Source organism: Ischnura elegans, chromosome 2 (assembly GCF_921293095.1).
Source record: "Ischnura elegans chromosome 2, ioIscEleg1.1, whole genome shotgun sequence".
Classification (NCBI taxonomy): Eukaryota; Metazoa; Arthropoda; class Insecta; order Odonata; family Coenagrionidae; genus Ischnura; species Ischnura elegans.
Window position 1 is genome coordinate 143,368,108 of NC_060247.1, and position 25,823 is coordinate 143,393,930.

Consider the following 25,823-nt stretch of genomic DNA (forward strand, 5'->3'; position numbering starts at 1 on the left):
TAATTAAATTGAAATTACATTTAAAAAATTTAATTCGAGCTGATTGTAAGCCCAGCCGTGGCCCAGCTCAAGTTGACACTTCACTACCGTGTTTGTAAACAAATCTCCAAGCAATTGTTGACAAACGGTAATGTCCGTGTTCCTGAGGTGAGCGGAAGGTGAGCTCATCAACAAAGAGTTCCAGAATATGATTGATCACCAAAATAATCAAAGATGGTTGATTTAGCGAGCAAGAACGAAGATGTGGATAACTAAAACGAGGTAAATTCAAATAGTTCGTACTCTGCATGGATTCGAATCTTTTAAATGTGTAACAAACGAAGACGAAATCACCAACTATCTATCTGAATATTTTAAGTCCTTGGACGTACCTGGCTTACCAAGGCACGATTTACAGAAAAATGTAGTTTCTGTGCTCATGATCTTTCGAAGCCTAAACCAACCATAACTATTCAACGGAACGTGTTTGATCATTAAAAAAATTGGTGATGAATGTGATTCACGCAACTTTACTCGAAGCAAAATTCAAAGGTTAGGAAGTCCTCATTCCCTAGATTCCATGATCTCAACTCATATGCCCTTTTGAGCCTAAACGTATTCAATTTACAATTCGTGTTGCATTCGTGATAACGATTAAAAAATCGCATGGTCATTCTTTCAGTTTTTGTGTTGTTTGTGCTCATGTGCTAATGAAAACCCATGATTTTCTCATGGTCAATTTAGCGTGCTATGTTCACGAGTCGATAAACCATCCTCTGTATTTCTTCCTTCGCTTCAAGTGCGTAGATAGGATAGGGGGTTTTGGGCGCAGCTAATACCACGGGTCTGTAGGGTATAGAAAACTCACTAAGGTAAGCGGGAAGTGTGGGGGCACTTCCCCCAGACATTTTTTTAAGATAAATAGTTCAAAATAGTGGGTTTTGTGGCTGTTTGAATAGTTAAATATGTTTTGTTTGTTAGTCATCCGTCCCCCAAATATTAATAACAAAATCGTTCATTAAAAAATTCTCTAAGCTCTTGGGGGGGGTTATCCCCCAAAACCTCCCCTCGCTGCGTCTTTGCTTTGCTTCGCTATATTTATTTAGCTTCATCCGCTTCATCTTGCGCCTGACAACAAAACAAAAACTGTTGTTTCTCAGAAGGTGCTTGACGCAAGACATTAAACCCGAATGTGTAGGGCTCACCGTGGTGCGTTTACGCATGCAGTACGTTTACGCAGTGCATTTTTTCCAAACAGAGATACTAAAACTGGCGCGCCTTAAGTCATTTAATGCGAATGCTGCTTCATAGGGGCTTTTCTTGCACGATTTTGAGCATCAGTCAAGCGTCGGTCTGGGGTCGTGTCAACCTGCCCCCTGAATGGGCCAAGTGTATGCAACAGACTTGGACCTAAAAACATTTTTTTACAGCTAATAACGCAAATAGCCAACAACTGAATGCGTATAATTTTTATTTCATGAACTGCTTTATTAAACCACAATGCCCAAAATTTCTTAAGCTAAAACGTAAGAAAATTTGTTGAAAAAAATCCGCGTAAACGTGCTACGATTCACCCTATGTAGATTCAATAAAGAAAATGTCTTTCTGACAAGCAATTTTGGTACTCATTTACGTAGTTTTATTGAATTTGTATCCTTATTTTATTATAATAAATTAAACATGATTAAAAACGATACAGCCGCTCTTGATTTATAAATGGTGTAAGTAAACTGTAAGTTCATTGATTGTTAGGCGGTACGAAGTTCGCCGGGTCAGCTAGTATATATATATATATATATATATATATATATATATATACGGGACTAGCCGCGGTGATAACTTTTACAGCTTTAATATCCAATATAATGCGCAATAAAATCTGGTGAGTAGCAGATGACAAATTTTAATTAACAATACATTACAAATGTCATGATTTCGAGGATGTTTACAGCTAAATAATTTAATACCTCAAAGAAACGTGATTTTCGCAAGACAAATAATTGAGTAAAAAATAGCAGTAATTGCACTTATCCTACATATTGCATTATTCACTGCCTTTGATGCACGAGCTCACGGATAACATTGAACATTAAAATGAACATTAACAGAAATAGTACGTATTCATAAATAAAGTGTCGTATTTATATATATTCAAAAACAATGGAAACAAAAAAATTTTTACCTACCTCTCTTCCTAGAAAGGTTTGTTTGGAAATCTTTCTATTGCAATTGTGTATCGGCAACAAGAGAGGAACCACAGACAACAGCATGAATCATCTTTTAAAAACGGCATTATGCGTTGTTGTTAACAATGAAGTTAATAACATACACATTTCTGACTTTGATAACACCGAAATTTTACATAAAAAACGTAATTTATCAAAAATAATAAGAAATCCTTTTCTACCTTATATCTATCCTCTTTTCGTTTAAATTACTTTATCTTCTTTTCCAATTTTCCTCCTTTTTTTGCATGAATAAATATGTTGCTACGATTAATTGCATGCATCATCCTTACAATCTAAGTCCTCTACATAGTTCTATCAACACTACTCTCTCACCATACCTCAACACCCCCAACGCCACCAGAAAGGATGACCGCCACGTGGATGCTTGAATTTTTCCCTGGAAAAATTATGTCAGCCCAAGAAAAGCCTGCGGTTCCCTTTTCCTCCTCCCTCCCCTTCCTTACCCCTTTCACCGCCATCATCTTCCCCTTCCCTTTCACTTCCCGTTCCATTCACTCTCCCTCTCCCCTTACTTACTTTCTTTCGGTGAACTCTACTCTCGTCTAGCCAAACCAACCTTCAGGTTGAATTACTCAGTGAGTGAGTGAGTGATGATCAACAGAAATTTTAAGCTGAATTATTTTATCTATTGTTACACAATTTGACTTATAATGAGTGGATAATTTTCGTTGCAATACAAAAGTCAATGTTTCGTCGAGGGTCCCTTTCATCCCTTAACTTTCTTAGCCTCGTGCTTAGTTTTGTCTTCGGATATTTTTTCCGTTTCCATTCATCTCAATTAATTAATTTATGTTTTTACGTATTCTAAGCTCACCTTATCTGTTTAAAGTAATGAATTGCATTGAAATTATAAAAGAAATTATTATATAATGCAACGTGAAGCGTATTTTTGTTGTTACATCTCCGTGTTTGATGTTTTGTCATTTCATCCACATTTGGGACCCCTGTTGAATCACGAAATTTGAAGCTTTAGCGTCTTTTTTAATCACTGCATTTACTCTTCCTTGCATTTAGCCACTTCCAACTTTACGGATTTTGTTCGTTTCATATTACGTATCGCAACATCTTCTTTGTAGAAACATCTATCGTACATAGTTGCGGTCCTCTCTCATACCTTACGTTCCTTCAGTCGGTATTTTCAAGTCGTTTGAACTGAATTAACTCACCATTAAATGCTGCTTCGTCATTTCTGAGTGTATAACAGCAGTTAAATACTAAAATATATCCGTGATTGAGTGCGCCCGTCCGTTGTTTACAGTTCTGTGGTCGGCTCGGACACCCAAATCGGTGTCACTACGCCATCCTCCCGCTGTCCTTCGATCGCAATGGTGCCACTCTTTCCACTAACATAGCCACCAACTTGTCGATGGACCACTTACTCTCCCCTTTCATGAATGACCTGTGGTTCGCGTCATTTCCCTCAGAATAAATGCGAATCGAGGAGCGTGGCAAGAGGAGAGGCGGTTCTTGACCGCCGCGGACGGCAGCTGGCGAGTGTAATGGGGGCTGCTTCTCGCTGCGAGGGTGGTTTTCCTGCGGTTATTGGCAATCTCAAGAGCCAATGGCTGGCCATATTGGATTCCCTATATGTATAGCTGAATGCATACTTCATGTTGGAAGTTAAATTTAAAATTTGTGTGCCGGACATTGGTTGTTGCTAGTCTGTTATTTATTTAAAAAAGTAGAATGTTGTGCTGATTGTTGACGTAGAAGACTTCTTGAGAGAATAAAGAGCGCATTGAAGTAAGACACTAATTGTAAGGGCCGGTTTTATAATGTCTGGTTAGCCTTAACCGGAATATGGTACAGCCAAAACCTTAGCTAGAGAATGTTAGTAAGTTACAGTAAGTAAAAGTAGTTCAAAATAACGTTTAGTTAAACTCATGATCTCCAACGCAAGGATGAGTTAACTCCAGTTTTCATCCTCCGCAAAATTTTAACCAGACATTATAAAACCGGTCCTAATTGTGAGTGAGACCAAAAGTTATTACTATTTTAAGAGGCTATAAGGCCCAGGTGCGCGGAATAAGTAAAGACAGTTCTAGAGGCATAAATTAGAAGGAAAAAGGGGAGTAAACAAGGACAAAGTATCGAAGAAATTCGCCGACACGAATACGTATATAAAGTGCTTGGAAAGGAAGAGCGCGTTGTCGAGGAAGAAGAAGTTATATCGAAACATTGAATAAAATAAGTAAAACTTTATTTAAGACATAAAAATAGCACACTAAAGAAGTGAAATTGAAGGAAGAGGCGAGAGATATGAACAACTCGGAAGGGATAATTTTTTCACTTGGCAATTAAATATGCGCGTAGTTCTTATAGAGAAAAATTGTTGGACGGCAATCGACCCCGGCTATGAAGATATTCCCGAGGAGAGTCCAAATTAAATAGAATTGGAAAAAAATGCTGATACAAAGTGTAAGCACTGCACGCCTTGAGGATATCGGTGACTACACTCGTGCAATTGAAGCCTGGGAAATATTAGTAGAGATATTTGCCACCTTTCCGTTTCAACATACTTTGATAAACCTAAGAGATTGGTGAATACGGAAAAACGGAGGACCTGTCAATGACGGAACATATCATAACGAAAATTCAAGGCTTAAATAGAAAACTGGTAAAAGGATACATACTTTTTCCGACAAAAATAAAATGTTCTTGTTACTGGGTTTACCGCTTGACAAGTATGATGGAGTCGTTCGATCTCTTGAACACGAAGAGAAACTAACATCGCGGAAGGGAAAGGCAAAATCACTATTGGGAGAAAAACGGATGATTAGACACGTGGACGAAGTAAAAGCTTTAGCCATTAGTAGATGGAACTATCGCCTACAGCGTAGTCAAAATGATAGTGGTAATAGATTTGAATAAGAAAACGTCGATACAAGAGCTGAGAAGAAACCAACGAAGGAACACGGCTGCTACAACTGTGGCGGGCGAAACCACACAGCAAAATATTGCAAGAAACCACCTAGCCAACCTGACGATCGCAGACCAAAAATGGATAGAAAACCGAAGGTAGAAAATGAAGGACACACTGAGAATGCAATAGCAACAGAATTCGAGGCGTTATGCATTTAGAGGCAAGTGAAACATAATAATGAGAGAAATGAATGGCTGGTGGATAGTGGGGCTACCCATCATGTGACCCCGTGTTGAGATATCCTAGAAGACATCAGCACATACTGCGGGAACGTGGACCTGGCAGATGGAGGATCGGTATTAACAAAGGGAAAGGGTTAGAGCGTAGGTTTCCGCGGCGATGGTCTGATCTCTGCATTTCTCCACGGTTTTCTTCCGCGTCAGGTTGTTGGTTGATTGACAACAGTTTCGCTGGCTGTCCTGCCAGCGTCTTCAGGTCGAAGATGTCGGCTGTTGGTTTCTGCCTCGCTTATATACTGTAGGCTGGATGGGAGCTGCACTGTGATTGGCTGTCTGACTGGGTGCTTCTGTCTGATTGGCTCTCTCTTTGATGACTCTTTTCCATGCGCTGTGAAGGTTGTCAATGGTGTTCCAATCATCAGCCGACAGAGTGGCACCCAACCTCAAGTGAGTGCTGTAAATTTCCACGGAACATTGATGAAGGTTCCGCCGTGCGTGATGGATCCGCTCTCTCAGAAGGGCTTCGCTGGCTCGGCGAAAAATCTTCTTGGCGGCGTGCGTCTTCAGATGGTGTTTTATGTATGCAGGTTGTTCATGGTGATTTAAGGACATGACCACTGACTTATTCATCCTTCGAAACCCAAAGTCTGCAAATTTAAATGTCCACATACCCCATATCTCATACCTCAGTGGCCTTTGACCTTCAGCTAACCTTTGTCTGGTTGTCAATTGGTTGAAAAGAGGGACCTCATTAATGAATTTGTCAACTTTAAGTCCTTACGATTAGCCGAGCTGGTTTTCTGAACAACGTGGAACGAACCTCAGTAACATTTGACACTCGCATTGCTTCTGGAGGTCAACAAATTGACAATACGGGCATGGGGAGTGTATCATTGAAAACCTGAGGTTGAACACATTAGTAGCCATGCTTCTCTTTTGACACCGCTTTGACCTCGGTGGAGACAATCCCTGTGACCTCATAAGGGTCATTGTTGGCGTTTTTGCAAATATAAGAAGTTCAAGTGTTTCTCCATGGCCAAAAACCAAGAAAATGGCATTTTCTTAGCATAGGGGTAGCTTTTTTACGGCCCCAAAAAACTCAATTGAGGGCCCTCAGTACTTCGAGCCCATTGTGCTCGGGTTGCAGTTATTTTAAAGTAACCAAATTTTAACACGTGAATATAAACCTCATTTGGATCATTTTGAGACTAGAAAAACATAACTTTTCTCAATTCTGAAAAATAAGGGCCAGCCTAATGAGCAGCCTAAGTGGCAAAATTGCTTCCCTAGTGCCCCTGCTTTTCCTAAATCCGAATTGGTCCTCATTCAGGATTTCTTCTGCTCTTTGTTCCATTCTCCTATAAATGATTCTTGTCCGAATGTTCGACGAATGTGTCGTCAGGCTTATGGTCCTAAAGACATCGCGCTTCTCTGCTCTCTTCTGCTTGGGTATGGGAAAGATGATGTTTTTCTCGAAATCTCCTGTTGAATACATATCGCAGATAGTTTTATACAGTTGGGTGAAGACCTTTTCTCCTGCATTTTTTATTAGCTCTGCTGGAATGTCATCTAATCCTGGGGCCTAAATCTTTCGCAGGTCTCTATTTGCAGCGTCAAATTCCGATCTTAAGATGTTCGCTCATTTGTCATCCTCTTCAACTTCACTTGCCTCTTCGATAATTTTTAGCTAAGTTTGCTTCCGTAGTATAATTCGGCTTTGTCTTCGTTTTCAGTTAAAATATTTCAATTCTTGTCCCTAATGGTATTACATCTTGTGTTTCGTTCCTTGAAATAGTTCCTCACTATTCTATAGGCCGCTTCCACTTTCCCTTGTGTGATTTTATTTTGCACGTCCATATGCTCCTCATCCACTCTTCTCTGGCTTTCTTCGCTTTGCGGCTAATCACGTTCTTTATTCACTTGTAAAGAGCCTGGCCTTCCTCAGTATTCGAATTCTTATACATTCTCCGTTCGTCAAAGAGGTCTAGGACTTGATCCGTGACCCACGTTTTTTTTCTTAACATATTTTCTTCTCCCTTGAACTTCTCTAGCGGCCTCTTGAACCCCACTTTTGATATTTTTGCAGCCATTCTCCAATGATTGTTCAGTCTGATCTGCTTCACTAAAATATTGTCTAGTTGAAATCTTCTTTTTCTCCTGACATTTTCCAGGTGTATCTTCTTCGCATGAGATTCTTAAATATCGTATTGGCAACCATTATTTTGTGCCCTGTCCAGGAGCCTTTTTCCTGTTTCTTTTCGATTTCCTAATCCATATTTTCCGGTTATTCTTCCATCCTGGCCTTCGCCGACGACAGCGTTGCAATCACCTAAAACAATTAGGTTTTCTTCACCCCTTACCTTTTTGATTACTTCCTTTATATCATCGTAGACGTCTTCAACTTCTTCATCCTCGTAGTATTTCGTGGGCATGTAGACCTGTACGACTACGGTATCTACCGGCTTAGTCTCTATCTTCACCATAACTATACTTTCATTGTACTGTAGGAAGCTTTTCACACGCATTCCGGCGCTCTTTATGAGCATTATCCCAACCCCAGCATTACCGTTCAGGGATCCTGTGTGTATAATCTTATAGCTTCCACTCCAAAAGTCTCCCTCCTCAGGCCATTTCATTTCGCTGATTCCTAGCACGTCGATATTCAATCTTTCCATTTCCACTTTAAGGTTTTCTAGCTTACCGCAAGTCCTGAGTGATCTCACGTTCCATGTACCTATCCTCATAACTTTATCACAATTGACCGATGTACTCACTCGGGTAGTCCCCGCCCGGAGATCCTAATGGGGAACTAGTTTACCTCCGGAATTTTTTACCTGAGAGAATTCCATCATGTCAGAAAATTTAAAGTTGGAGTAGCTGCGCCTCCTCGGGATAATAATGTGGTGGTTTCCCCTTGCCTTCCACATCGCAGTACTACAGCCGTTAAAGTAAATGTTACCACGTCTGAAGTGCAATGAGTGTCGCTGTACTGACCATCGTGATCTCCACCTTCACTCATATGAAGAAGAGCTGCTGCCCTCTCCTCCGGGTGATGTGAGGCATATTTGTTGGCGGCCTCCCATCGCCAAGTCACGGCATCTTCACAGGTTTAGTGTATCATTTAAATGGCCCATCTCACCCAGGGATAGACCCATACCACTTCGGAATGAAACCGCTTTTTGTCCACGACTGCTTGTTCGACAAGTAAACTCACTTATATCGCAGCTAACCTCTTTATCTAGAGTTTGACCCACCATCCACAAACCGATGGACGCACTTGGTGACTTAAAGCTCAGCCGCGAGCTAGGGAAACTAATACTCTAATATTTAGGCCTTTAGAACATGTAGTACATTCTTCTTGGCGATTAAGAATGTTGTGTCCTCCAGAAAAAATTTAGTAAGACCTGCGATATTGGGAAAAATCAGGTCACACTCTTTCATAATTTAGGAAATGGGTGCATTCATGATTGATTGAAGGATTTAACATTGAAATACATTATTTTATATATGTTTGCAGATTTCTCATTTTTCTAGGCGTCCTTGTTCTCTTACTCCATGTTTACCTTATTAAAAAATCTGCTTTAGTTCCAGGCAAATCAGCTTTCCCAGGGGCAAACCGACTGCTGAGTATCTAACAGAAAATGCCCACTTTGGTCTGATTTAAGTGACTTCGGAGAGCTCATGTTAGTGAATAGATCCTTACAGCTTCCTTATGTGGCTCAGAGTTGTCTTCTTTTACTATCCTGAATTTTTTTTCTATTTCATCATGGCAACGATTTCGAAGACATGGTTACTCCAGGCGTGATTTTTTATATCCACATGGGACCTAGTAGACCCGTTAGCGTATCGTGTGTTTACCGCAGATGAATTTTTGGCTCAAGGAGATGGTCCGTCTCGTCTTTCCTTTGCTTTAATGCCCTTTTTTGACCTTTAATTCGTCCCCCAGCCTAATCAGCATTAGTTGAGCATGGCATCTATCTCTTTTGAGTCTTCCTTTTTGTAACGGCTAGATTTTCGGGAAGAATGGAGTGAAATCATTTCACACATGATTTTCGAGGAGTTAACTGTGCGTGCTCTGCTTTCATTTGTCGAAGAGGAAGTTTCATAGTCCTGTATGTACATTCAAGAAGGTAATTTGGAAGTGATCAACAATTCTCGTTTTCCTTTTTTCGGAAAGTGTGGTTTGATAGGTAAAAATTGTCCCAATTCTGCGTCCAGCCACCCGCTTCTTTATTTTTCTATTGTAAGACGGCCTATTTTGTGTCACATTTAGTCTATGTAACAAAACTCAATTAAACGAGTCATTTTCTTTGTTAAATGGAACAAGTACTAGTAATTCCTAACTCAGGGAAGAAGTTCATAACATAATAGGTAAAAATTTCCCACAGATATTGTCATTCCAATCCCTATGAAAAATGGAAAAAAAGAAACTTTGTGCTTTCACGTGAATATTTATTCACACATTTACACGGCCATGTTTTCAAAAATGAAATGAATACACCTGATGATGACGTCTTATATGTTGAAACCATGGTCGTGTAAATGTGTGAATAAATATTCATGTGAAAGCACAAAGTTTCTTCTTTTCCATTTTTCATAATGAATCGCTTTCACAAAGTAACGCCTCATACAATGAACTCCAACCCCTGTTTCGACAAACACCACCCTCAATACAACAGCTAAAGATCGGGTATAGATAGGAGAAAGCTATAACCACTTTGAAAATTTCATTACAAGTTTAGTAAGAGTTAGTGTAAACCGTCAAACCTGGTATACATTTTGAATAATAATTGAAATGCTGTAAACAATGAAGCCTAAGGTTGAACTAAATTTCAGATGTCTATCAAATTAATGTACCCCGAGCATGTAAATACCATTAAAAATGTAGCAATGGAGGTAAGGAACAGGCGTGAATAACGCTTATTCTGCTTAGGGCACTTATTAGAGGCTAATTATTAATAAAGACGTATGTGAGCAAAAACATCGTAAGCCCTAAGTGTAAGCACAACCATCGAGGATGGATGAATCGGATCGTCAACCAAGGTGGGAACGGGAGTCTTCCGTCTTGGGTGTAACGATCCATTTCCTTGCCCTGCAAGAACACATTCAGTAAAAAAAGCACTTTTATTTTCAGTAAAATAATGACAGATAAAGTATGACTGTAATTGAAATTGCTAGCTATTCATTTTAGTCTCCTCCTTCGGAAAACGAAATAACCTGATTGATTCCCTCAGTTTTCTAAGAGGACTTGCTGCAGTTCAGAGCGGACCACCAATTCCCTGCGTCTTTAGACATTTAAAACTCACTGCTTGGACAGACGTGTTTGTCGCAGAAATACATTAAATTGTCACTACATATTAACCTTTTTGCGCCGAGCTCCTTCGCGGGAAGTTGCTTTTGGCTGTACGAAGGGTTTGAGATTTTCTTTTTCGCCCCGTACGGAGTTGTTTCTCGGCAACGAATCGTCCAGGTAGTCGCTCCCTCCACTTAATGACCTTTCCTAGCGGGGTCCCGGACCCTTTCCGCGGCAACTGAGCAAATATAATCCTCCACCCTTTTCCCCAAAGGCAGCCCATCCCGGCGTACTTTTGCGGTCAGTTTATTGTTGCCAGTGCAATTTTAATTTTTTTAATTGTTACTGTTGCATTAAATGTCAGTTCATCAATGTATTCCTTTCATTTTGCAATGCCTGTAGAACTTTTAAACGAAGTTATACGGTTATTTTTAGGGTTTTCAGCAAAACGGCACTATATCATAGCCAAATGAGCTTTTCCGAGAAGAGTGAGGTTATCATCTACCGCGTACATATTTCAGTAGGAGAATACTTACACCAATGAGAGTACTTACAATATGAGTGTAATTACCTGGGTAGAGCAGTTCTTATTCCTGCAATGGTATGGAATGCTTCTCACAAGATGTGTCTACGTAAAACATTCCCTATTGGTACATTAAATTTACGAATTTTTAGGATATGCATTAATCAGTATTTATAGCGAAATTCGTTTATAATACCTTTGTATTCAAAGGTTGGTAAGAGGTTATTAAAAATAGCCGCTGTAATTTTGGCTCACGACAAAGAACTGAGAGAATCAAATTTTATTACATTACGAGGGCTTTTTTTCATATAAGATAAATCGGATATTCTATCGAATTTCACCGCAAATGTACACTTAGAATGCAGCTAACAGAGTAACGTATATTTTTAGATTTAATCATTACAATATCGCTCCTATAAACTTGCTAGTAAGTTATAAAAATAACAATTAAACATCTAACCTTAGCGTCTCCAAAAATTGTTCTAGGTGATGATCAACTCCGTTAATATGAACGCTATAATTCCGTTTAAAATTTGGAACCAATCAGCTGAACATACAGAATGTAATTACTCTCATTGATTTTCAAAAAATGCAACATTTACGTTTTTAGTTATTCCACCTTATAAACAAATAAGTGACCATGAGCACCTTCCTTGAGTGGGACACTGAGAGCCGGAATGGGCCGAGATAATCCCCACACGGACAATAGGAAAGGGTCGGACCTCTCGCGCCGAGGGACCCTAATGGCAGTTGGGACCCACTTGGCATGCTTGACCGCGAAACCGTGAAAACACGGTCTTTGGCCATTTGCTTCGAAAAATTCAAGTCGTGAAAAACCGGCCTTCCTTCTTTAGCATCAGAAAATTCAGGCCGTGAAATCACGCCCTGCGTAGGGAAGAGGTTAAATTAAAATGTCAAACATTCCCTCTCTAATTCCTGTCACCAGCGTAGAGAAATAAATCAGCGGAAAAATGCCGTCAAAAATCAAGTCACATGCTCTCTTCCAACACAAGATCCACATTGATAAATTCCAAAAACATGGCGGAATTGGCGCATGCGCAGGGAAATATTGCCTGATGAAATCGGTGAAGTGACCATTCTGATTCCGTAGGTCCCCATTCTGTGCCCACGACATGCGCAGACCACGCGAATGATATGTGAAGTATCCTTATGCATATGCAACGTTACGTATACCAAAGTGCAATGCTGTTCGCATCTTTCAAGGGGCCAATTCTCCGTTTTAGAACGATTTTGAGACCAAATGGGATGCCATTTTACAATACCATCAAACGGGGGAAATGAAAGATGCTTGTGGAGCAAAACTTTCTTTTTGTCATTTAACTTTTAAAAGTTTGAAACTCAAGTCCAGTTTATGGATCAAATAAAAACTAAGCCTTCAAAGAATGTTACCATTTTAACGGATTCTACCTTTGGTAAACTGAAATACTTCATCTCTCGCGAAAAATAGATCAATTTCTTTCCATTGCTCTGCTTTAAGCGCCCATCGTATTGCGCGCATTGATTTAACGGCGTTTGAGGGACTTTTATTAAATCAAGCAATCCCTATTTTATAGGCTGATGAAAACATACGAGCACGTTTCTACACTTACTCCACTCCTACTTGCAAAATAAAAGCGCTATAAAAGTTACTTATGGTAGATATAGCCCTCTGCGTTCTCAAGGATACAACTATTTCCGATACCAAAAACTCCTAACGTCATCGATAAGTTTTATTTTTATTAAAATATGAAGCACTAAAGCACTTCAGGGATTGCTTGTTGAGCGAAGAAGTGGCCAAAATATGTTAGAAAGCATTGAATTTAAACTGCCTTAATCGATCGGTGAACTGAAAGATTTAAAGTTCTTTCGTGGGAATTTCCGGATTCCAATCGGATGCCAATTTTGTCTCCTTCGTCACTGACTACATTTTCGCCGTTTTCCAGCCTTGACTGACGTATTTACGGATAATTCATTTGATGTAATTATTCTCATGTTTTGGACAGCATTTTGACAAACATTTTCGATATGAAATAAGGGAAAAGCTCGATTTAATATTGTAATATCATGTATCGGAAGCGTATTTTGTCCCTCTGATACTCGGGCCTTTGAGGAAATTCGGCTTTGATGACGATCATATAAATTAATTCCTAAACCTAATGCTTCCACCCATGATTCATTGAAAACATCTATACTGTCATCGCTAACAAGTTGCGCTGCAATTACAATATTATTTTAGCGTAATTTTTAGCGTATCTCATTCCATCCGGTACGTTTAGTTTACGCATCGCGTTTCCTGTAGCCCACGTACTCAGAGATGAATTGGTGTTTTGAAAAATATTGATTCTAAGAACATAATGTTAACGATTTTCCTCGGCCACACGATCCCTTACCAGCAGTTCATCCATGGAGACGCATGGAGTCACTCGAAAATACGGACGGTCAGACACAGCATGACAACAGAGGGGCTAAAGCCTACTATTGTACTCGTATAACACTACCCTGAGTCTGGTCTCTTCACGCTCCAATTTGGGTTTTCCTCAATCAACCCATCCCTCTTCCTCCACCAATCCGTTTGGCCTAGGAATGCGATCATGTTTCCTGGGCTACCATCGCCTTGTTTGATGTCTCATGGCTACAGTTTCTCGGCAACCTGAAGAAGCTGGCCGGATTGCCGGCAAAGCTGTCGTTTTCAGTCATCAACCAACGCTGTGGAAGCCCCGGAACATATGGTCGTATCAGAATTTTTTGAGGAACCCTTCGCAAGAGCTATTTGGCTCATTAATTCCCCTAATCCATTCTCTCGGCTGCGCCAATGTCATTTCAGACCCTTGTTTCACAACTTCTAATAGATGAAGCACATGACGCGAAGATATTAATTAAAATGTTTCATTAAAGACTATTGCTGCGGTCTTCCTCTTGTGGAAAGTCTTAGCTGCAAAGGTTGTTCCTGAAAAATCAATTTACAAACGCTCAGGTGATAGTTCAAGAAAAAAACAATTCCAACAATGCTCCCTTTTGATCGGCCCCAAGGCGCATTTAACAAGTTAACTTGTATGGATTTATGGCCCGATTGTACATTCATTAAAAATAATTAGATGGCTTCCTTTTTAAGAGATATAGGGATATAATTGGGTCATAATAAATGTATTATTATTTGAATATATTATGGAGTTGAATGTGAAAGACAATCTCAAAAATTACATGCTTGGAACTTTTAACAAAATTCTTGAAAAATGGTGGGAGTTTATAACCGGATTCTTGAGAAACGTCTCCAATGATGACAATTTCTCTCTGATTTCTATGGATAAAACTGTCATTCTTCATTTTAGTCTTTGTATATAATATGAGTGGTTAGATTATGGAATCTACATGAACCTTTGAATCCAATTTAAGAATTAAAGGTCGCACGAGGTGATTAAACTGATCTTTAGGCAATGGACTTCAGCGACTCAAATGCAAGCGCTTAAATTCTGACGAATAATTGCGAAGGAAGGGATTCCGACTGCAGGGAGGGAAAATATCTGCCGTGCCATTTTTCCACTTTCCTCAGGAAATCAATCAGGGTCAATTCATTAATAAATTAAATAATTAACCCTATATTAAAGTAATTAATTAGGGTTTACTATTAATCAATTGTCTGGAGTAGACTAAGGAAGACCCTTAGCGACCGTTGCCCGTTGATGATTGTCCAGGGCAACCGAGAAACCGCTTTCACAGGTGCTTTATTCTGCCAGCTGTAATTGGCATTTAGGATTCCTGCCTTCGGGTCTAATCCTTCGCTACTTTTGGGCACTTTTTATGTCTCCATGGGTTTCAACTGGTGCTGCAATGAAATCTGATTGCTTGTAATACTTAGTACTTTTATTCATACCTGTAGCTTGTACTCTTGTTCTTTAAAGTAATATCTCAGTAGTTGGAGCATCGTTCCATTGTAACCACCAAGCGAAGAACTTCGCTAATTATTTCACACAGAAAATTATATCAACTCCATGTTGAAAGTTCTCTCCACACTTTTCAGTTTAATAGGAATATATTCACTGATTACATATGCTTATAAAAGTATGATCACATATAAAATTTAAAATAATTTTCATTTCAACGCTGTATCAGAAACACTCGGGTAGTACAATAGTAATAATATAATTTTAACATGCTCTTTTATTTTCCGCTATTGATATTAATTTCACGGTAACGTAAAGCGCTTCATGCAGGAATTCTTTCTTAAAAATGTATTCCTCGAAAATAATGACACAAATAACAAGACCGCCTTGTACACATGTCCTGGAAAACTTCACTGCTTGTACGCGTATAATACTTTCCAAAGGTTTAGCAATGTAACTGCAATAAAAATACGCTGTCTGCAAAATGATTGCTCACACTCTGTCCGTCAATATTCTTTGAGGCGTGTCCTAGGAGGTGATGTCTTATAAGTATACAATAAAACAGCAATCCATCTCTAACGATCTAGAATATCAATAATTTCCTCTCCTTAGGTCTTTAAATATAAGTACACTCCAAAAGTAAACTCCAACGCACTAAAATGTTAATTAAAATTCTTTCAAAATCATTCAGTGTTCCAACTACATTATAACCATATTTTTTGTGAAATCGCTGATTTCACGTCACAAACCGCTAATCTATTTAATTTTCTTGATTTAACATAATTATTTGGCACTATAAATACCATCAATCGCCATTCTGTGATTTTCGTTCTTGACACTGATGTTATTATTTGTCAATAGTAATGATTACAATGCATGCAAATGCTAATACGTTTGTCAAAAAACCGCTTCTTGCAAAACTTAAGGGGCGCAATAAGCTATGCACGAAAAAAATGTTGCGTAAGTTAACTACCGAATTACTCATCAACTTCATTCTCTGCAACCGCAACTATTATTTAAATATTTGAATCGCACTTTTTATTTTACAGTCAATTCTATGAACAATTTCTTTGAAAGCCAGCTATTCATAGTCTTTTTCAGCTTGCCATACTGTGGAGGTGATTCATTATTGCGTTCAGCTGTTTTCATGTTCTTTTCTTTGCAGGACATCGATGCAGCGAATAGTTATAACAGAGTGATGGTAGACGGTGTATATCGTGCCAAATAATTATGGTCGATCAGAAAAATTTTACCAGAAAGCGGAGTGATGTGTAGTTAGTTATTTATGAGTAAATATAAAGTATTTTATGTGTTTAATTCTTTTGATATCCTATCTTTTTTTACTGCTATACATATAGTTGTACGGAAGTGATTTTGGACCTAATGACACGCAAAAGTTTTTAGCCCTGAATATTAAGTGATTTACACGTGAAGAAGTGAAGAATTACTGCTTTGTTTCACGATGCTTACAACCTTACCCCCAAGGATATCGCTTGCGTCACCTATTCACTAGATTTCCATCCCATGTCCTCTATAGGGAAATCAAATGCGTCCCAGTTAAATCTATATGAAGTTATTGGATGACGAAATGTGTTGTTCAAGGTCAGCGTTTTCATATTTGCAAGCGATTGCTTAGCGTTATTGCTTATTATTGCTTCATATTTCAACTTCATTTAAGTTTATCTCGATATTTCTCGAACCTCTGATATTTACATCGAGTAAATTTTACACCCAACCCATTTCTTCGAACGCAACGCCACCGAAACATACAGAATGCTTCCGTGGAGGTATTCTAGAAAAATATTTTCGTCTGTTTACCCCTATTAGCATGGAAAAATATGATTCATCTGGGATTTCATTGGAAGGCCTGAAGTGTGACTCACATCCTATACATGCCACTCGGCACTATTTAAAGGAGAGAGTAGTCATGAGGAGGTTGCAGTGGACCAATAGCGTCATGAGTCCCGCTAAGCATGCACGAGCACTAAGCCATACCATGAATGGGGCCCTCAAATGAGAGCAGCGGCTGTCGTTGTTACCTTGATCGTATTCTGAAGGTTCTGCCGGAAACCAATCCAGCGAATTTTAAGTCATGTAAGCTTCTCACAAGTTTTTCCGGCCAAGCGTCGACGCCGCTGAATTCAAGACCCTCTCTATTTTTTTTATCCTAATGATTTCGGAGAATTCGTTTAAAGTATAAACTTATTAATGCAATAATTATTTTTCCATTCTTGACGCCTCTCCATTTTTTAAGACTAAAACAATTAAAGACCATCTCTTGAGCGTCATTCTAGATGTCTACGGTCCCAATGTGGAAAAAAATAAACATTATTTCATATGAATAACGAATATGCTACAGGTATTACAGGAAAAACATCTGTCAGTAGAAAAAATAGATCATGTGGAGCTGCTGTTCGTAAGATTTGAAGTTTGGCATCTAGTCAGTAGAAAAAAATTATATTCCCTCTTTTGTATCTTCTTTACCAGCTCAATGGAAGTTATTATTTTTCAACTTACTGGAAAGCCTATTATGAGTTCTGTAAATGTTATAAAGGCTCACTTAATTCCAATAACTTTGAGCGCGTCATGGTGCGAGGTACGCATGCCTACCACCAGAGGCGCAACAAAAAGTTCTCACGTAAAAATTAGGATATTTGGCGTCATTCTTTGCCTTTTCCTAAAGTTCTCCTTTTCTTTCCTCTATCCCTATGGAAAGCTGCTCATGCCATTAAAAAATAAATCCACGAGTAAGATGTTAATATCTTATGCTCTGCTTGATCGGGACATGATCGAAAAAATACATGCTAGATTTCTCCGAGGTCTTTTGATGGTATGCTAAAATTTTTCGTGTCCTCAGCACACAGGGGATGCTGTGATTTCGGGCCAATGAATGAATTGGGGAAGTCCGAGACTTCTCCTCGACCCTTCGCACCTTTCTCCCTTTCAATTCTTCACATTGCGCACACTTGGATCCCAGCATAAACCTCCGATATCGCACTGCGAATACATTCTCAAATGATAGGCCCTTTCTTCATGAGCTTCTGAGTTCGTTGCATCGCGTTATTGGTCCACGGTTAACTCCTATTGACTCCTCTACTAGATTTTTTAATATTGGGGCCAACATATCAACGACAGCTGCTGTTTACATGACCAAAGACTCCTCTGTGACCAACGAGCGATACTTAAAATATTTACTCAGCCTGATATTCGCAAAAAAATGATTTCGCTCAGCGGTGATTCGAACATGGTTGGCCCTCGTGTCCTCTATGCTTATACCACCAATCCGTCTCCCTCCAATTGCGAATTTAAAAATCACACCTTCCGAAAAATATCCCGTGGCGAGATGAACCCTTCGCATGTTTCACTAGCTTTGGACCCCGTGCGTGGAGGGCGTAACAATGCGTGGCGTGCCTTGGCGTCGCTCCTCAACATAATGGCAAAAGGGGATTGGACGACTAACGAACAGCCAACCACCTCCACTCCTTCGTCTTTGAAATGTGTTCATGCAGTCGTGAAGTCACGAGGCGCTCTAGAGCAGTTCGGAGCGCCCGGCTTGGCTGACAGAGGGCAGGCACGATACGGTGGCCGGGCGCCCGCTAAGCGCCGTCACGAGTGTCGAGCTGGTCCTGCGGGCGTCGCGGCGCCCCCCGCTCGAAGACGCCGCCTCGCCCCTGCGCCGCCCAGCGCACGCGCCAGGAACTATCTCCGCGAACTCGCGGCGGAAGTTGGTGTTGAGCCAGCCGTAGAGGAAGGGATTGGAGCAGGCGGATGTCATGGCCGCCACGTGGCAAGCGGCGAAGGCGGCGTAGAGGCCGTGCGGCGGGAGCAGCGGCTGCGGCGGGGCGGCGGCCGCGTGGATCGGGTGCGGCCGGGGCGCGGACAGGTCGCTGACGAGCGAGAAGACGGTGAGCGGCAGCCACGACGCGGCGAAGACCGCCGCCACCGCCGACAGGATGAGCGTGGTGCGGCGGTGGCGGCGACGGCGCGCAGCGGCGCGGCACCGGCGGCGCGGCGCCGCGACGCCACTGCCCGCACGCAGCCGCGCCGAGATGCGCGCGTGAACGGCGGCGAGGACGACGGCGGGGACGGCGAACTGCGCCGTCGCGACGCAGACGGAATAAGCGGCGCGGGCGGACCGAGACGGCCACCGCTCCACGCAGGCCTCGAAGACGACCACGCCGCCAACGGCGAGACGCTCAACCTGCTGGAAGAGCGCCACTGGCACCGCGGCGGCGAGCGCCAGAAGCCAGATGAGCGCGACGGAAGCGAGGACCCGGGTGCGGGCGTCGCAGCGCGGCGCAGATGAGCACTGCTGGGTGCGGCGGGCCAATTGGCGGGTGCCGTCGTCCAACGACCTGCGGGGAGAAAGGAAAGAAGGAGGTGTGAGGGAGGGGATCATCACACTGTGTGGTGACAATGGGAAGGCGGTGGAATGACACTGCGTCTATGTTAGACAGCAAGGAAGATCTAATTTTTAAGGCGAATGAAGGAGTGGTCTGGAAGAGTGTGCATTAATTACTACAGAACGCCCAGTTAATATATATTGGTTACGCATAATTATAATTTGTAAATTAATGCTTCATGAGTATAAATAACACTCTTATTATAGTAATTGTAATTTGGCTTTGAAAAAAAACACTTTAGAAATGTCGCGAATAACTTAGTTTCCTTCATATGGAGCAAGTCTTAGCAAATCACAATCTCTTTCGCGGACAATGTTAGAGGACTTGCCCTCGTGGGTGGCAAATGCTTTTTTTAAACGATGGACGCGTTAGGTTGTTGGGGTGGGCCCGTTTCTGTGTCTAGGGGTTCATATCTTAACCCATCAACGTGTGAGCATTCTTACCACCAGCGCATGAGGCCCTGCTGGTTTAAAAGAAGAAAGATGTCCTTGGAATCGAGTGAGGATAAAGGGATCCGATCAGCAAAACAGAATGAAACCGGAATTGGACCATGCTTCGATTGAGAAAGACTTTTTCCATGCCGCCGCCTTTTTTCGTCTTATCAGTGGAATTTTTGTCCGCATTTAAGACGTAAAAGCTTAGAAATACAGCATAAATGTACGGCTGCAGAGAAAAAACAACTACGAGTAAAGCAAGACATTGATGGAAATCACCTGCCTCCACATTTTTCCCCAAAATACTTACTTGCCCACATTCCGCTTACCAATATCAGAAAAATCACTCTACAATTAGATTAAGTCATCGAGGACCGAGTTACAATGGGAAAAATAATTTATTTCGTTGGTTCTAAGTTTCGTGATGCAAAAGCAATCGTATATACTATCCTGAATGGCCGTGGACAAAAAAAGAATGTTTTTACGACGAAGCTGTGGTGACTTGTGTGGTGCGACGCACTTAACCGCCGAATCCCTGCATCCCCATTGCCATTCGCCCTGAAATAGCCCATGCCCTACTCCTACCCCGAGGACATCCCCCACCTAGGGAGCACCCCTATTTCCCTCGGGGAGAACTGGGCATTCCTTTGACGTGATAATGGGACGGATAACGCCATCCCTCTTGCGGTTGAATTCGACGAGTGCTACTCCCTGAACAACTGTTACTCCAATGAAGTCACCAGAGAGAGAAATGTGCGCGGCATGGTTTGCCCTTCATTATATTTTAAAATTATTTTTGAATTGCTTCGTGAAGAATATTTAATTGCTAAGTGACGATCTGTCGATGTCTTTGGAATGATTTGCGATCTCGGCCCCAATGTGCGCCCCTCCCCCCCCCCCTTCCCGTTATAGACACTCTGCCTGGATTGTTGGACACTCGTGGACATCGGCGTCGATGACGTTAGGGAGAAAAAAACCTGAGGAACGTACGTGCGTATATGTCGCGCATAGAAAGGGCCGCCGGGCTATCTGACGGCTTGCGTCTTTGACCCGGAAAGAGTATGCAAACGTGCATTTGCAATTACATCAATTCTATTTGTAAAGAACCATATAATCGTTGTTTTCGGTAAAACTAGGGCTCTGACATCATCGCATTACGCATCACAGTTGATACTTAAACACCGAGTATATATTTTGCTTTCTTCCCTTCGCGAATTTCCATAAGAAAAAAGCACCGTCCCTCGCATTGGGACTTGGGTCGTCCGACGTCGAGGCTTACGGTGGTCGCGTGGCTGCCGTTGCCCTGACAATGGTGCAGTATCTGTCGATGGCGATGGCCGCGATGGTCCCCGCGGACACGAGGATGTTGAAGCCCTGCAGGGCCGGCACCGCCTTGCACAGGGCTTCTCCCAGGGCCCACCGGCCGCTGATCAGGGCCGCCAGAGTGAAGGGCATGCAGACGGAGCAGAGGGAGAGGTCAGCCACGGCCAGGTTGACCACTAGCAGGTCCCTGGGCGCGGGTGCAGTCCTCCCCACCGCACCCAGGGCCGCTCCGTCGCCAGCGCCTCCACCGCCGCGCCGCCGCAGCCGCCAGCGACGCCAGCGCCGCGCCGCGACTGCGCAGAGAAGCGCGTTGCAGAGGAGTCCGGAGGCGATGAGTGCGGCGTAGACGGCAATAAGCGCGGCCTCGGCACCCGGGTGCAGCAGCCGCGCCTCCATCGCCTCCCGCACCACGGCCATGGCCTCCGCCTCGCTAAAGTTGAAGAGCAGCGAGGCCTCGCCCGCACCCCACCACAAGCGAAGCTCCCGCGCCTCCTGCTGCACCTCGAAGGGCATCGACCCGGCCGCATCCGAGGGCCCTCAGCGGCTCAGGCCCTCCCGCGCCGCGGCCAACGAATAAATCGATGCGGGAGGACGATCGATTGGTATTGCCACGGCGAGCTCACACAGCAGACTCAACAAGTGAATCGAGGCCTTCCACCCCCTCCACACGCGCATGCGCAGTCGCCTCCTCCTGCACGACCGGAGGGGGGGTCGTCGTTTACACTTGCGTTTCACTTGGGGTGGGCCATTGGAGGGCGAAAAGAGGTTCGCGGTGCGCATGACGCCCTGTCTCGCTACATCGGCTGATTTCGTTTTGCTGGCTGTCATACACGACGTATTGGGCACTCGTGCATTTCGAAAAGATCTGGGTGAATGAATCGAAGCTAAAACGATGAGGCGTGGTAGTAAATTAAAGGTTACTTGCAATTTTCCGCAAATACTTTAATTTCACTTCACGACATTTTTCAATACATTTTGTATTATCTTCAGATTGAATATGTTACAAAATTATGGTACTATCTAATTTTAAGTGGTATCTAAAGTACTTCGCGCTGAAAAAGGAAAACCCACAGTTTTTATCGACAGTGAACAGAGAAATGGATAACTTTTAAAGAGTGAGGCTTTGAGTGGAGGAAATTGTCGCCATTAATGGCATGTAATTTTAAATGCAATTATGCAAAAAGCAGCATCGGTTTGTGTAGGTAATTATGTTTACTGAATCAGGTAGATGAACTCTAGATCTATAAGTACTGAGAATGCAAAAAGAAGACACGACTCGCTTCACTTTCCGAGGAAACCCACGTCAACGACACGCGCATCCATCGTGTAAGCTTTTCGTCGGTACCCCTGTCAAGTTCCCAGGCTAACTCCAAATTCGGCACGCAGTGATGTTTGATATGTACAAAAACAAGGGGAGGCAAACCCCGGATGCCTGCGGAGTAAAATCGCAAGTGCACACCAAGTGGGGAGTCCCAAAAGGGGAAAAATCATTTGCCTTCTCCCAGAATGCAACCAGAGTTTTCTAAATCCGTAACAACCACTCTAGCCACTCGTGGTCGATGAGTTCTTCCATTATAATTTACATTTTCCCCTCAGTTACAATTCAAATCGTTGATTAAATGCCAGTAAAACAAGATTTTTGAAAAATTGCCAACTTTTTTCCCCTGCGACTCATAAATTAAAATTTCATCAGAAAAAATGAAAGGAATGTTTTCTGTTGCAAATTTTATCTTGATTAAATTCGCACGCTTGTGTCGTTACAATAAGGATCAAGAAATTTCGAGATATTAACGAACAATGTTAAAACGTGACATTAGGTAAGGAGTGAACTTTTCTTCCCCGCAAATAGAGGGCGCATAAAGGGCTCTGGTGGGTTGGTTTTTTACGAGTCTCGGTGCAAAAAGTGAGCAAAAATTGCGACTCCGCCACTGTTTCCTCCGAAGTGGAAAGTGAGCGATCAAATTTTTAAAGAGGCTCAGGGGTGAAACTTGCAGCTGATTGAAAGTCGTTTATCATTGATTGAAGACAGAGCTTGAAGATCAGATAACGGCGACTGCTTTGAATAAAACGCAGATTAATCGCCATCCATGGCCACAGATATTTTGGATTAGCCTTGCTGCTGCGGTCTTTGCCTGGAAAAATAGTAAATTTGCTAAATGACCCTTTAAGAGACTGATTAGATGGCTAACGGGTGATTGCTGCTGGCTCATTGATGAAGTAGAGTACACAGTATTGATTTTTGATCATATTGAGATGAGTATAATGAGGACAAATGTAAGGCATGAGAAGAAAGAAACTTATAATGAGTAGGAAGGTAACGTGTCTATTAGAATCTCTTTTCTGCAACGGAATGTGCTCTTACAGCACTACAGTTAGGGAGGGCTCTCATCTGCAGTCATATCAGTATGTTCGCGATTCACTTAAAAGCGCTGATAATCTTTGGTGATTTGCGAATTACGCCAAATGCAAGCACTTTCATGATTTTTATATTCTCAGTGTTCTAAAAGACAGCATAGAAGTCTGCATCTTAAGGTCAGGCTCCAGACAACACTTGGGTTGTAGAATCTTCAAGTGAGCATCGGGCAAAAAATAAAGTGAAGAGAAGGCTTGAGAACTTCTCTGCAGTCACCATTGATGATGTTTGCAGGGAGTTAAGGATGACACGAGTGCAACCGCCGGTGATGGGCGCGATTCTCCCCTAAAACGCCATTCCTCATGCAGGGGGGCGATCCCCTCCCAAGTGGAATGCCTCTTTTGACGATTGCCACTCTGATCTTCGCATTGCCTAATCTCATTCCTCATCAATGTGACTGCCTCAACCCCACCTGCACCCAATTCCACCATCGCCACTCCCCTCCGGGCGGCTGCATCTTTTCTCTCCCACACACTCGCCTGTGACCCACCCACCTCACTGCCCTCCCAACCTCCCACATCCTCCCTCGCCTCTCCTTTTCCTCACATATTTTCTTGGCACTCCCCACTTGACAACTCCACGCTAGATGTCCTTCCTTTTATTTCACTTCCGTCGAAAATCCATTGCACTCGCAGAGCATTGGCCTGCGAGGCAAAAAAAAAAATAAGTGGCCCTTTCAAGCACGGAGGCCGAATATATGGCTTTGTCGGAAGGCTGCAAGGAAGACATCTTTTTACAGGGCTTACTTGAGGAACTTCTTGGTCTTAGAGAAATTGGGGTTTTCATGCAATGATAATACAGGAGCTGAAAGGCTCAATGCTAATCCGAGGGTTAATCCAAGGTCTAAACACACCTTAAAAAAAGGACTATATGCTCCGAAATTACAATATTGTGAATCGATTGAGCTTAAGAACACCAAATTATGTTGATGTAATATTTCCATTTTTATTATTATCACCATCATTACCACGGATGTTACAATTTCTGGTTGAGGTACATATACGGTTTATTTTCTGGTGTGGTGCTTGTGTCTATTCATTTCTTAGGTTTTGCTGGCCCTTTTTTCCTTTTTTTATGCATTCATATTGTATTATAAACTCTATGGTTTCAGTAAAATAATGAAATGAACCAATGCGTAAAATATAGTAATATAACCTCTATGGTTTTATGCATGTTTTCTAATGCTCTTGATGTGTAATAAAAATGGCGGTACCTCATTAAAGTGAAGTGCTTATGAGTCGGTGAACATCATCATTTATCTCAGTGTCATGGTCTCGGGAAAGTATTACATAAAGTATCATGAAAAACATTATTGGAATTGAGAATGTAGATAAAGAAACGGAGAGGATGATGAGGATGCCATTCTTTCAAGGCCTTTTAAATCCAATTCTGCGTCATAAGATATGGATGCATTATTAGTTGTTAAGATTCTTGGCCGAGCAGCTCTTTTTACGCTTGCCACTCGGTAAACGAAGGCGCATCTTCCGCGAGTGATTCATGAGGGCGCGAGGCTAGAGCGCCACCTGCAGCCAAAGAGACGTGTGGGAAGTGATGCGGGACGTTCCGCATCAGATGCATCCGGATCCGTACTTTACTATCTGAAAATGTATGAAAGGATCCCATTCTTTTTTTTATCATGCTGGTACGAAACGTTCCGCCTTCAAAGTTACAGATCACATTCGCTTCATTTTCCGAGTCGTATAGTTTCGTACCTGATGCGGCTCTCTGAATGGAGCTATTATAAGAATTCACGTCCACCGAGGAAACCCGGCAACTCTTCCTCCAGTCTACCAAGTTGTTTTCTCGTGGCATTGGGCGGTACCTGCTTACATCGTGGACAGAGGCGCAATTCACGAAATACCCTAACTGCGTATTAAGCGATTATCTTTCCCAAAGTAAAGAGAACAACTGAAAACGGCTGCTAACCTCCAAATGCCACCATATGACGGTATTTCGCAAAAGATGATGGATAGACCAGTAATATTAAATATTAGGGTAAAACAAGATTGAACTCACAACTAGTGATGAGTCGGTTCGATTCCTCGATTCTTCGATTCCTCGATTCTCAACCAAGAACCGGAATCGAAAACGATTACTTGCCAAGGTGAAAAATCGATTCCGATTCCAGTAGTACTTCAAACCACAAAATATACGCCCGCGTTTCCAACAGTCATTTGAATTTTTGCGCCACGTAATCGTGATAACAAAACACATATGTTCTAG

General features: G+C 42.1%; 2 protein-coding genes across 2 annotated transcripts; both read right to left on the minus strand.

Moving 5' to 3' along the window:
* Window positions 1-18,556: 18,556 nt before the first annotated feature.
* LOC124153292 (neuropeptide F receptor-like) lies at window positions 18,557-19,426 on the minus strand. Its single transcript, XM_046526390.1, has one exon. It carries the CDS (start codon window positions 19,424-19,426, stop codon window positions 18,557-18,559), a length of 870 nt encoding a protein of 289 aa, XP_046382346.1.
* Window positions 19,427-21,139: 1,713 nt separating this feature from the next.
* On the minus strand, window positions 21,140-21,700 carry LOC124153293 (neuropeptide F receptor-like). The gene has a single exon (XM_046526391.1). It carries the CDS (start codon window positions 21,698-21,700, stop codon window positions 21,140-21,142), a length of 561 nt encoding a protein of 186 aa, XP_046382347.1.
* Window positions 21,701-25,823: the final 4,123 nt, after the last annotated feature.